The 13,020-nt window shown below is 44.0% G+C and overlaps 2 protein-coding genes across 8 annotated transcripts in view; one reads left to right on the plus strand and one right to left on the minus strand.

Moving 5' to 3' along the window:
* Ccpg1 (cell cycle progression 1) overlaps positions 1-1,345 on the plus strand; it is a 31,792-nt gene extending 30,447 nt beyond the window's left edge. For 4 of the 5 annotated variants that reach the window (XM_028771316.1, XM_028771319.1, XM_028771315.1 and 1 more), the window contains one exon: positions 656-1,345. In XM_028771316.1, the coding sequence (XP_028627149.1) occupies positions 656-845 (190 nt within the window). In that variant the 3' untranslated portion in view covers positions 846-1,345. The remainder of the gene's footprint in view (positions 1-655) is intronic. The other variant, XM_028771318.1, reaches the window with a different exon arrangement.
* Positions 1-13,020, minus strand: part of Pigb (phosphatidylinositol glycan anchor biosynthesis class B) — a 25,161-nt gene continuing 12,141 nt past the window's right edge. For all 3 annotated transcript variants that reach the window (XM_028771323.1, XM_028771322.1, XM_028771324.1), the window contains 6 exons: positions 8,237-8,288; positions 7,229-7,440; positions 6,432-6,496; positions 3,084-3,297; positions 2,814-2,994; positions 1-1,640 (listed from right to left, as the gene is read on the minus strand). In XM_028771323.1, coding sequence (XP_028627156.1) covers positions 1,491-1,640; positions 2,814-2,994; positions 3,084-3,297; positions 6,432-6,496; positions 7,229-7,440; positions 8,237-8,288 — 874 coding nt within the window. In that variant the 3' untranslated portion in view covers positions 1-1,490. The remainder of the gene's footprint in view (positions 1,641-2,813; positions 2,995-3,083; positions 3,298-6,431; positions 6,497-7,228; positions 7,441-8,236; positions 8,289-13,020) is intronic.

The following is a 13,020-nucleotide window of genomic DNA, read 5'->3' on the forward strand; positions in this document are numbered from 1 at the left end:
TTGATTTGGAGGTATCTGTTGGCATTTATTTGGAGAGACGGGTTGGTAGTTACACAACCATTTCTACTCAAACTCACTTCGAAGCCAGTCTTCATTGGAAGGTCTAGTGCAGGGGACACCGACATCTGTGCTGGTTAGAGAGAAAGCTAAGCAAAGAAGAGTGCAGAGTGACGCACAGGAACCCAGAGATGTCAAGTCAGGTGCTTAGAGCTAAAGACTGCAGGGTGCTTGTGTTCAGGTCTTTGTGTAAAGCAATGGAGAAGCCAGCAGGCTGAGTGGGAGTGCCTGCTCACTGCACTGGCCTGAAAAGGGGGAAAGTTGGAGACTGCTTTGCAAGATGTGTATATTATCTCAGTTGAGGGATAAAGCCAGTGGACCTGAGACTGGTTGTTCTTACTGGAGTAATAACGGAAACACCTCATTATTTTATTGTTACATTCCTGTTAGATTTCCCTTCCAGCCAGTGCAAGGGTATTTATGTCTATCTTTTTTTCTTCAGTGTTGAAATAATACCCCTTTTACCTGGTATCATAATAAGATTTTATATTTTATCTTTTTGCAGTGTTTAGATAGATTAGTGGAGAAAAACATTGTTATTTTTACTTTTAGAAAACTGAACTCTAACATAGATAAAACATGTGTTTACTACTTTCAGTCGACCTGATAAAAAGCAACGTATGGTAAATATTGAAAACTCCAGGCACCGAAAACAAGAGCAGAAGCCCCTTCATCTGCAGCCTTATAGAAGGGAAGGTAAATGGCGTAACTATGGTCGCGCTAATGGAAGACACACGGCAAATCTTGAGATAGAACTGGGGCAGCTACCTTTTGCTCCTAAGTACTGACTCATGATTAAGTTAAACTAGAAAGTTAACAGATGTGGATGCTTTCTACTTCATTTGATGTTGAAATTAAGATGAACTCCCCATGACTGTCTTTATATTATGCAAAAGCAAAGCTTACTAACTTGCATTTTACTGTAGTTTAAGTTTGTTAAAAACAAAAACTTTTTTTTTTTGCTCTGGAAAAAAAAATGGTAGTTTTATTGAGGAAGCCAGGCATGAAACATTCTATGCATGAAACAAGGCTTGGTTTGAGAAGCTAAGCTTAGGGCGAGCAGCTTGGCTCACACAGGGCGGTAAGTGTTGTGGGCAGGTGCGCAGCAGGGCTTGAGGACTGAGCTGAGGTGGGACTCTGCTCTAACATTTCTACTCTCACGCTTTTGTCTCTCTGTGGGTTCAAGAGCCCGTTGGCTTGTGAAGAGCTTGCTGGCTTGCCATGTGAACTCTCTTGTGCACCCGAATGCTATGGAAGAAACAATAAACTGCACCATGAGGAAAACTAACGGTCTCTCTCAAGTCTGGCGCCGTACTAGTGTTCCCTGAGAGTGTCTCAGGACAGTGAACGGTACAGCTGTCCCCGGTGGCTTCCCTCATGTCACGAGTCACCTATAGTTTCTCTCAGTTATGCCATCATCTCTGCAGAAGTCCTCACAGTTCAGTTCCTCCTGTGTTGACTCTGCCAGTTAACCGTCGCTCATAGACATGTATGTGACTTCCAGTTCGACCCTCTGGCCAGTGAGTGTGGAAGAATGTAGCTGTCCTCTCATAGCTCCGTGAGGTGAGGAAGGCATGGATCTCCTGCAAGTAAATAAAGGCATGTTTGCCAAGTGCGACTTCAAGGAATTCTAGAGTTGTCAATTGTAACTTTTCTTTTGTGACTTTTTCCTTCACGAAACAAGCTTTCTGGTGAAAGGAATGACTCTGGTAGCTAAACATGTCTAGTGAGTTACAGTCAGGGCTGATTTTACTGGGGAAAAGATCAATTATGGAATATGGGGATTGGAATGATTACATTTTGTCAACTTTACTGGATTAAGAAACTATTAGGCCCAGACAGTGGTGGCCTATGCCTTTAATCCCAGCATTCAGGAGGCAGAGACAGGCAGATCTCTGTGAGTTTGAGGCCAGAGGAGATGGCTCACTTGGTCACCTGGTTGCTGACCAAGCATAAGGATCTGAATTCGGACTCCTAGAACCAACATAAAAAGCTGGGCATGGAAGTTGGGTGTGGTGTCACATATCTTTAGTCCTACTGAAGGAGATGTAGTCTGTGAATTCTAGGACAGCCAGGGTATACTGTGAGACCGTGTCTCAAAAAAATAAAACAAACAAAATCCTCAGACATGGTGGCACATACCTGTAGCCATCTGGGTCATTGCAGTGAGGTAGAAATAGGATTTGGGGGGCTGCGGCAAGCCACGGCTGTTCTGTTCTGGGTTTATGAGAGACCAGGCTCAAAAAATGAGGTGGAAAGGAACAGGAGGCAACATGGGTAGACTTGAACCTCTCTGGCCTTTCCATGTATGTATACAGAAACATGGCTACGCATGAGGAAACAAGACAGGGCAGCAGTGAACACGGTTCCTAAGTGAGGAAGCCCTGCCTGCCCTGAATGTGGGTGGCACATTCCCGTGGGCTGTGCTCCAGTCTGCATAAAGAAAAGGGGAGAGCAGACTGAACCAGGATGTTCCCCTTTATCACATGCTGGTCCACAGACCAGGCAGGCTCACATGCTCCACTGCAGCTGCAGCTGGGGAGCCATTCCCACCCAGCACCATGCCTCCTCAGCCACACAGGGCTGTGTCCTGAACCTGAGCCACAATAAAACCTTTCTCCTTAAGTTGTTTTTTTGTCAGGTGTTTGGCCACAGCCTTTAGAGAACTATCTCATACAGGGGATGAGAGGGATCAGTGAAGCAGATTATTGTTAATCTAATGAAAACACTGAGTTAACTATTTCAAGTTGGCATACCTTCTCCAGAACACTGAAGGTGACCAAGTGAGTGGGGAGTGACGCATTGCTGTGAAACTCTTGTTGTAGCCAGCTTAAGGGGTGTAAGTAGAACATATCTGCTTCATCAAGATACTGAGTTTTTCCAGTCAAGTCTGGGGGACACTGGAGAAACCGCATAGACAGTTGGCAGTGAACATGGCTGTGGAAGAAAGGGCAAAAGAGTTAAACAGCCCAAGTTTCCACATCCTTCAGGCTGACCTTGAGCCCAGGCAGAACTGCCTTCCTCACCTGTAGTAAGGCGTGGAGTGGCAGGGCATCATTATGAAGATGGAGGCTGAAGCTGGGTCAGGACCTGTGGGGCAGACTTTCTGAATGTGATTCATGACATCCAGAGTGCCTCTCTGATGAACTAGGCCAGTGTAGAGTGCCAGCGGCACATTTGACAAGAGCAGAAAGCTCAGCACTGCCTTCCTCCATGCCTTCAGGTGGGCTAGTGAGTATCCTGCATGGAGATAGATGGGTAAGTGGAACACAGGTGGTCCTGTTAACTGTTATCCACAAATACATTTGTATAGTTTCCATGCAAACATGAGCAGTGGTACTGTGTGGCAAGTAAACAGGCAGTGAGTAGCTTCTCTCACCACTCGCCACCACTGCACTCTCAGGCGGGGTCTAGCTCCATTCTAGTCAGTCAAAGGCACGGTGAGGGGAATGGCTCTCCAGTCTTAACTTGTAGACTTAAGTATCTGAGGGCATCTGACATCCTAAGATTTCCAAGAGGATTTCTAAAATTTGAATGATTCCAGGATAGTTGGAAGGACATAGTTAAACAGCTAACCTGGACTAAGATTCATGACTTTCTTAACAGGGAGCAATACTGTTTATTCAGTCATACCCAGTTAAATCCTACTACCCAGTAGGTGTTTCTGTTTGCATGGAGATGTTGTTCTCATAAGCATCACTCCAAGTGCCTACTTTGCTTTTATTGTCGGGTCCTACGAAGTGTGCTGGGCTGTACTAAGGATGCTTGCCTGGCTTCCATCTCACACACAGAATACAAATCACTCTATGTGAACTAGCTCTTAGTATGCGTGTGGGTTTTGTGGTTTTTGGAATGGGGTTTTACTGTGTAGCCCAGGCTTGCCTCAAACTCAAGATCCTTATACCTAAGCCTCTCAAGTACTGGGATTACAATTTTGTGCTACCATGCTGATAAATGTACTAGTTATCTTACTATGCATGGGCTTTGGGTTTTGTGGAGTAGTTATAACAACCAGTCTTCTCCAGCAGTGACTTAACAGGGTGGTTCACACCGTGAAGAGGGTGGGAGGGCCTGGACCTTCACTTAGTAATTCCATCTCCTGTACTGCACAGTGACAAAGACTTCTAAAAACAAACCCCAAGGTCACTGGGCAGTGGTGGTACACTAGAGGCAGAGGCAGGTGGATTTTTGAGTTTAAGGACAGCTTGATCTACAGAGTGAGTTCTAGGACAGAGCTTCACAGAGTAACTCTGACTTGGGGGGAGGGGTGTAGCCAAGGTCAAGGAAAAAACCCTATTACCTTCTCCAGTATGTTCTGTCACTTAGAAATACATGTTAATCTTTACATTTTTAAACATTGCTGGGAAGGATCTTAAGTTATGGTGTTTACATGAGAAAAGAAAAGGAGTAGTTTATTTAGCTGGAGAACCAGTGGAGAAGGGCAATACTGAATTGTATCTTAACCTCTGCACAGGCAGAGGTACCAGGAAGTTTAGATTGCAGCTCTCTTAAGGGAACAGGCTGTATTTTCACCAACCACAACCTCAATACTAAATCCTCCAAGAAGGATCTTGTAGTGGAATTGTCAACTTCAGACACTAAAATTAACTGGAGAATATGTAGTGTGTGATCCCAGTAATCCCAGCTAGTAGGGAGGCAGAGGAAAGAGGGGTGCAAGTTTAAGGCTAGCCTGAGCAACTTAGCAAGATCTTCAGATTGAAGCAGTTGCTTCCAGGAAAGAGGACTGGGAGGGGTGCCAGCAAGTGGATAAAGAAAGGCCTTGCCACACAAGCCTGAGTTGGATCCCTAGAGTTCATGCCCCCCAGGTCTCACTAGGCTGGTCTAGAACGTTGGTTTCTTCAGTTTCTACCTACCTCCCAAGTACAAGGATTACAAGTATACACCACACCTGCTGATGTGTTGTTTTGGAGTCTTCATTTTTTTTTTCCTTGAGTCAGGATCTTGCCATGAATGTAACCCAGGCTGTCCTTAACCAGCAGTCCTCTGGCCTTGGCTGCTAGAATGCTGGTGTGCAGACTGGTACCACTTTCCCTGGCCCATTGGCTTTAGAACACAGAATCTATCTTGAAGCAGTGCATAAGTAATGTTGATAGATAGACTGGAACTCAGAACAAGTGATCTTCAGTGGGAGGCAAGGTCTCTACTGGCCAGGAGTAAAACAATGACACCTAATACTGTCTGGCAGTATATCAGCACACCTCAGCATTTCAGCTCAGCCTATTAAGAAACCAAGGTACAGTGCATACTATGAGGAACTCTGATGCTGTTATCCAGACTTAGCCTTGGAAGGCTGAGAGGGGTTCTGGCTAGAGTCTAGAGACTGAAAAACCTTGCTTTTTAACCACTTCTTGAATCTGGCCTGGCTTTTGATTTGCTGTGACTCAAAGACTGGTGAAAGGACCAGCAGATTTTAGGCCCAGGCCTCCTACCCTCCCACACTTCTCAACCTTGAAGGCACCAGAAACACAGCTGGGCAGTGAGCTGATGTATATACAGCTAGTCTGGCCCACATATCTAGAGCCCTTCCAGTGCTTGTCTAGTCAGCGTGAGTGAGCAGAGTTAAGATGTGGCTCATAAGAATAAACAGCATTAAAAGTCACTATTTACATAGCAGTGGCTGGCAGTGACATTTACATAAAACAGGTTAAGATAGGTCACAAGAACAGAGTAAGGCTTAGATTTGAGGAGTTTGGGAAAGACTCAACAATTCTAAGGAAAGCTGCATGGTGCAGCAAGCAAGCTTGCGATCCTATCACTGGTGGGGATGGGCTCAGGCAGGATAATCTAGAGTTCAAGGCCAGCCTGGATGACATAGTGAGAATGTTACATGGATATTTCAGGCCAGCCAGACTCTGTCTTATCTCCTGTCCCTGGCAAAAAAAAAGTGGACTGTACGATGGATCATTCTTTTATCTTATGTAAAAAAGCCATTTAGTAGCTAGGCAAAGTGGTTCACATCTGTAATCCCAGCACTTGGTTGGTTGAGGCAAGATGGCCCTTGAGTTCAGGTCTGGCCACATAGAGAGCTCTAGGTCAGCTCTGTCTCTATAACCAACAACAGATACCCACAGAGCATTAGATTACAAAAAATAAAACACTACAGTAATAGTTTGTAACTAGGGAAGGTTTCATTGAGCTAGTCGGAAATAAATAGCTCCTTAGGCATTTATGGTCTATTAATGTTTCATTGCTGTTTTGAGACAGGATCTCGCTATCAAAGCCCAGGCCACTCTTGACTTGTTGATCCTCCTGCTTGTTTCTCTCCAGGGCAGGGATTACAGTAGTGCTGTCAAGTCTCACTTCTTTTAGCTACTCTTTCTAAAATGTATTCTGTATTAAACAAAAATACTTACCACAGAACACCATGCAAAATGGTAAAACTGGATAGATAAACCTGAATTCTTTGTGGCCCAACATACTATAATAAAAGATATTAAGACAAAACATTAATTTTATATTAGTCTGAGAAATTAATGTATTTAAACTATATGATCTGTTTATTTGTCAAGTATTTGACACTGAATTCCTTTTCTTTTTTTTGATAAGTGTTTTTCACCAGCCTGAGACTCCTGACACTCTGCTTTAGCCCATGCTGCTGCATTACAGGCATTAGACCATGCATCAGACTCAGGGATCATACTCCTTTTTAAATAGAATGTGATTATGTGTTAAACAATAATATTGGAATGAAATTATAATGTACAATTACACTAAGAAAAAAATTTTATTACCTATTCAATTAAGTAATATTACTCCAATCTGGAATACATTGCTTTAAAAGGTTTAAAAATGTGTGTGTGTATGTGTGTGTGTCTATGTCTGTGTTTGTATGTGTGTTGCGGGTGAGGTGCTCACACCACAGTGCACATGTAGAGGTCAGAGTACCAGTGCATCAGTAGTCTCTTCCATGTGGATCCTGGTATGCTGCTCAGGACATCAAGCATGCTGGCAGGTGCTCTACCTGCTGAGCCATCTCACCAATTCCTCATTTTTATCTCACTGTTAGATGTAGGAATAGCTCTAAAGCCTCTGAGTATCATGTTTATCTGACATAATCTCTACTGCTATATCCTAAGAAGCAACTTCTCAATAATTTCAGAATCTCTTAGTAATAACATTTAAACATTCACCTGCTTGAACAAAGTCTTACCTGTATACCAGCAGTGTCCACAGGACAGTCAGCAGTAGTATGTGGAACCTCCTTGGGGCCAGGAAGCAACCGTGAATGAAGAAGGGTAAGTGGGTCCCCAGGACAACTGGAAACCCTTGACTAAAGTACCAGTGCCATGGATGGGAGCCATAAAATGTCCCCAAGTTCTTTATCACGTTAAATTTCAAAAAATTAAATTGGACCAGCGTCCACTGGCATAAGTGAAAGAAAAAAAAATGGGTTAGTGTCAAAAACTGATCTAGGGCTTTATACCATCTGACAGAATCATAACATTAAATACGAATTTAATCCAAAAACTCAGGCAGCAGTCTTTAGTTAGTCTTTGTAATGACATGAGTTCTTGTTAATAACTTGTCTGTCTTTATTTTTTTTCCTCACCCCCTCTTCCTTTTTTTTCTAAGAGGGTTTCTCTGTGTAGGCCTGTCCTGGTATTTGATCTGTAAACAAGGTTGGCCTTGAACTCAGAAATCCACATGCCTCCCAAGTGCTGGGATTAAAGGCGTTACAACAGAATAAAAGCAGGCCACCACCGCCCTGGTTAATAATTTGTTTTTCTAAGTACTTGATATCGTGTTAATCTGTAAAATGCTAAGTTTTTAAAGTTTAAGGTAAATCTCAAAAATTATGAATAATCATTCACACATATTTTTGTTTAGTATCCAATTAGAAAAGAGAATTTTTAATTGATTTTTCTTTTAATTGTATGTGTGTGCACTTGAACATGTGCCCTCATGCCTAATTGTTCTTCGAGCTGAGAAGGGATCAGAGTCCCTGGAATTCCAGGCAGTTGTGAGCAGCTCCTATGTGGATGCTGGGACCCAGCAATTATGGATTCCTCGGTGTGGAATTACAGGTGTGCCACTACACAGAGCATGTGCTATCACAGCCAGATTCAATACAAAAGCACTGAAAGTATAGCTTGAGGTTTCAGAGCAATAAGTGGTTAAAATAGATAACCTAATTTAGCTTACTCTAATTTTTACTTACTTGGCCAAAAAAGATACGATCAATTAGCAGAGACAAACTGAAGGTTGTAAATCTGAAAAACAGAGTGGAATGGTGACTCACATGGGAACCTGCTGAGCTCTAGCCACTGTCTTTGTACCAGCACGACTTTAAAAATGCTTTACCAGCTCACCAGCTGTGGATTCATACATTTTGAAAGCTCTTTAACTGATGACAAGATGCACTTAAGCAAACATTTTTAAAACAACCACTATTCTATCTATTCTTGGATAATTAGCCTGTCAACATAAAAATACAGATACTTATTATTTCAAAGTCCTCGGGGTTTAAAAAGTCCTAACTATAGTTGGCTAGGTGCCTGTAGCTCCAGGTATATTGCCCAGCTCTCAGGGCTGCTGGAAACTTCATTGGTATCATGCTTCTAGGATTGGACTGGCTTCCTGTGTGTGCTGCAGTTCATTCATGTCTAATGTTGTAGGTGAATTGTCACGCTGCTTTTATTCTGTTTTACTGTACTCCCATTTTTAGGTTTTTAGAACACTGGCTGTAGACAGTATGATAGTTCCCACGAGTTGTCAACTTTTCACACGTGAGAGAACCTCAGTTGAGGAACTGTCTTCCATGTAATTGTCTGTGGCACATCTGTATGGGATTTTCTTAACTATTAATTGATGTAGTAGTCCCCAGCCCTCTGTGGGCAGAGTCATCATTGGGCTCATAGGCCAGGCTGTGTAAGAAAGGCAGCTGAGCAGGCCAGAGGAAGCCACCCAGGAAGCAGCATTCCTTAGAGGTTCCCTTCCTTCAGTCTGTTCCTCCAGGTTCCTGCCTTGGCTTCCCTGGGTAATGGATACAATTTGTAACCTGTAATCAACCCTTTCCCCAAGTTGGTTTTGGTCAGTGTTTTATCACAACAACAGAAAAAACACAGAGACACAGCTATATAGTTTTGTTTTGTTTTGGTCTTGAGACAAGGTCTCTTTATGTATGTAGTCCTAGCTGTACCAGGACTCACTATGTAGACCAGGCTGGCCTCAGACTCAGATCCACCTGGCTCTGCCTCCTGAGTGCTGGAGCATGTGCCACTATACCTAACGTTGATTTGTCTCTTGAAATGTGTTGAACCCAAACAAGCAGTGAGATGCTGAGTGCAGCCGAGCACATTTCCGGTTTGCTTTGACACTGAGTCTTACTATGTAACCCTGGCTGGCCTGGAACTCACCGAGATCCACCTGCCTCTGCCTCCTAAGTGCTGTAGTTAAAGTTATGTGCCTCATCCTGTACGATAAACACCTTTAAATTTAGTGGCAATCTGGATTTTTTTTAGATTTATATATGTTTTGTGTGCATGTATGTGGACCACATATGTGGTTGGTGCCCTCAGAGGTTAAGTAAGAAAGGGTGTTGATTCCACGACAGCCAGGACTTTGGAGAAACCTTGTTTCAACCAACCAACCAACCAACCAACCAACCAACCAACCAACCAAAAGAGGGTCCCCTGGAACTGAGTTATGGACAGTTGGGAATCCATGTGGGTGCTGGGAACTAACCCTGGGTCCTTTGCATGAGCAACAACTGCCTTTAAAAAAACAAAACAAAACAAAAAAACCACTGTGACTCCAGCTCCCAAACTGGATATTTTTTGAAGTAGCTGGTAGGGTCTTTCATGGTCTGTTTCCAGTCACCCTGTTCTTAGTTTTCTGTTTTGTGTCCTCTCTGGACATGAGGTTCGATTGATTATATATGTTGTAGATTTGGTCAGTAGCTTGCCTTTCCACTGTCCTCACAGTGAATGTCAAAGTGTCCTTACCTTTTGTTTTTGTGCCATGCTGGAGTTAGCGTGTAAGTAGTCTGTCATTGAGCCATATCTCCAGCACAAAGGTCTTTAACAACTCAAATGTATCTTTTCAAAGGTTTCTGTTCTGCCTGGGGATGGATGCTCTGATTATGGGGGTAGTCTGTCTGCCTGGCAGGACACAGGTGTCTTACCTTTATTAGTGAGATCTATGCTTTTCTTGGAGATTTTCTTCTAACTTCTGGGAAGTAGGTTTAAGATTTTTTTTTTTAAGATTTACTTATTTATTGTATGTGGTTATACTGTTGCTGTCTTCAGACACACCAGAAGAGGGCATTGGATCCTTTTATAGATAAGCCACCGTGTAGTTATGTAGTTGGTAGGAATTGAATTCAGGATCTCCGGAAGAGCAGTCAGTGCTTTTAACTGCTGAGCCATCTCTCCAGCCCTCTCAACATTTTTTTTTAAAGATAGTTCAGCATGCTGGTTCAAGGCCATTATTACAGAATTTGGGAGACTGAGGAAGGGAGAAGTCTATGGGTTCAAGGCCAGCCTGGCTAACATAGCAAGTTCCAGGCCAGCCAAGGCTTTGAGGTAAGGCTGTCTCAAAAACAAAACAGGCTGAGACTTGTGGGACACAGGGTTAATGCCAGCATTCAGAAAACAGAGGCAGGCCTGGGCTGCATAATGACTCTGTGGGGGAGGGGACCATGAGAAGAAGCCTGGTAAGGTTGAGCTGGGTTGGAAGCCCCAGGGCCCAAAGGGATGGTAGGAGTTTCACCTGCTCCAGACACCAGGCCTCCATCAGCCACAGCTCCCATAGAGAGACTTGTGACCATCAGTCACATAGGGGCAGCAACCCCCAAGCCCCTCCACATGTAGCTGAGGGATCTGTAACATCTCAGACCAAGCCAATAGGAAGTAGCTGCTGTTAGACCCCAACCTGCCCAAAAACTGTATAGAAGATCCTATCTAGAAGGAATAAAGGTGTGTGAGAATTACTCCATCACCTGAAAACATCTGTCATATAAGAACTGTAATAGTTCCTGAGAAGAGAACGCTCTCCAGAAGCTTTTGCCTCCAGAAGCTCCCCTGCACCTCACTTCTTAGCCAACCCTCCACCAGCTTGGCTCAGTGTAGCATCTGGGAGCAACAGCGGCTCAGGGGCAGCAGCAGCACCAGAGCAGCTGTGGCGGTTGCACTTCCTCCTCCCTGCTTGCACCCTTTCCTCTTTGTTTGAATGCTCTCTCAGGGCTGGGCCATAGGCCTCCATGGATAGTGTCTGGTGCACAGAGCAGCAACTGGCGCCCATGTGGACTATGCCAAGCTGAACCGTACTCCAGCAGACGACCACTCAGACCAACATCGGAACTCCAGATTAAACAAAGACCGTGAGTAAACCTCTGACACTTGTTCAAAAGTCCCAGGCTTTTCTCCCTCTGTGTTTCTCTGACTCTGTTCTCTCTCTGACCCTTTTCTCCCTCTTTCCGATCCCCACGTCCCTGCTCTCCCCACCTTTGCCCTCTGGTCCTGGCTCCCCGCCCCTTTGACTCTTAGCTACACTCTCCAAATCTAATCTTGGATTTAGTGACTAGCCTCTGCTCTCTACTTCTCGATCCTCCCTCAGCCCCACAATGAGGGCTGCTACACAGCTAACAGAGCCAGGGTCCAGTCAGCAGCGCATGCCCAGGGCGCTCTACCTTCCCCTGCCTGCCAGCCCGAGCCCAGCCGGCGGTCCCAGCAACAGCCCCAGTGCCCAGCGCTCCACAGTGCGAACAAAAAAAGCAAATGCACTTGCCCCCTAGTACTGCCCAACTCAAGCTGCTACCGCTGCAGCTAGGCAGAGCCCAGCTATGGGCGCTGTCTCACTCCTTCTAGCTCTGCCTATACCTGATATGGTGCTACCAAGTCTTCTCTCTCTGCTCTACTTTTAGGGTATACCAGTCAAGAAAAAAAAAAAAGCAGGGGGTGGGGTGGGGTGGGTACAGCTGGGAAGTGGCAGCAGGCCCTCTCTCCCTCCCCCTAGGAGAAAAGAGCTTCCCAAGCAAAGACAATAGATAAGATCTCGCTGCTGAGAGTTCCGGAAAAAGCACACCTGAAACCCTTAACTCAAAAAATTTCAGTCTTTGTTGCTTGTTGTTCTCCCTAACAGGGACACCTAAAACAATGTTCATGCCTTTTAACCTAAAATTTTCATACTTCTTTATTTAAACGTTTATTTTTCTCCCTAGTATTTGTGCCTTCTAACCTAAAATTGTCCTAAAATTTTTCAATTTGTTTAAAATTTCTTTTAAGGTTCAAAAATCATATTTAATCTATTCCCACAAGTCAAACAAACTATACTGATAACCATTATTTATTCCTTAATTAACAGTTTCCTGGTACCCAACCTCACAAAACCCAGAGGAAGAGGGCTTCCCAGGAGCTCAAACCCGGGCAGTATCTCAGGTAAAAATGAATCACCCGTGATGCCTGCTGTTAGAAGTTCTAATCAAGGGCCAGGCGGTAGTGGCGCACGCCTTTAATACCAGCCAAAAAAAAAAAAAGTTCTAATCCAAAAATAAATAAATAAAATAAAAATACAAAAACAAAAACAAACAAACAAACAAAAAAAGAAGTTCTAATCCAGATGCTGGCCTCTGAACTTATACTACTCAGACCTTCAACGGGCAATTGACAAGAACATCAAAGAGCTAGAGATTGACATCACTAATCTGAAGAAATCCCTCATTTTGCTGTCTGAAGTGATCTCCAAAAATTGCAAAGGACTTTATTGGACTTGATTTACTCTTTTACAATAGAAAAGACTGTGTATAGCTCTAGACTGTGTGCAGCCCTTAAAGAAGAATGTTGCCTTTACATATAGACAAGACAGGGATGGTTAAAGAGAGCATGAAAAAGGTAAGAGAAGGCTCTGAGAAAAGACAGAGAAAGAGAAAAATGAGAGCTGGTACAGGAATTGGTTTTCAACCTCTCCATGGTTGTCAACCCTACTTCCTCCCATCTTGGGACC

The sequence above is a fragment of the Grammomys surdaster genome, unplaced genomic scaffold, assembly GCF_004785775.1.
Source record: "Grammomys surdaster isolate TR1022 unplaced genomic scaffold, NIH_TR_1.0 206, whole genome shotgun sequence".
NCBI lineage: Eukaryota > Metazoa > Chordata > Mammalia > Rodentia > Muridae > Grammomys > Grammomys surdaster.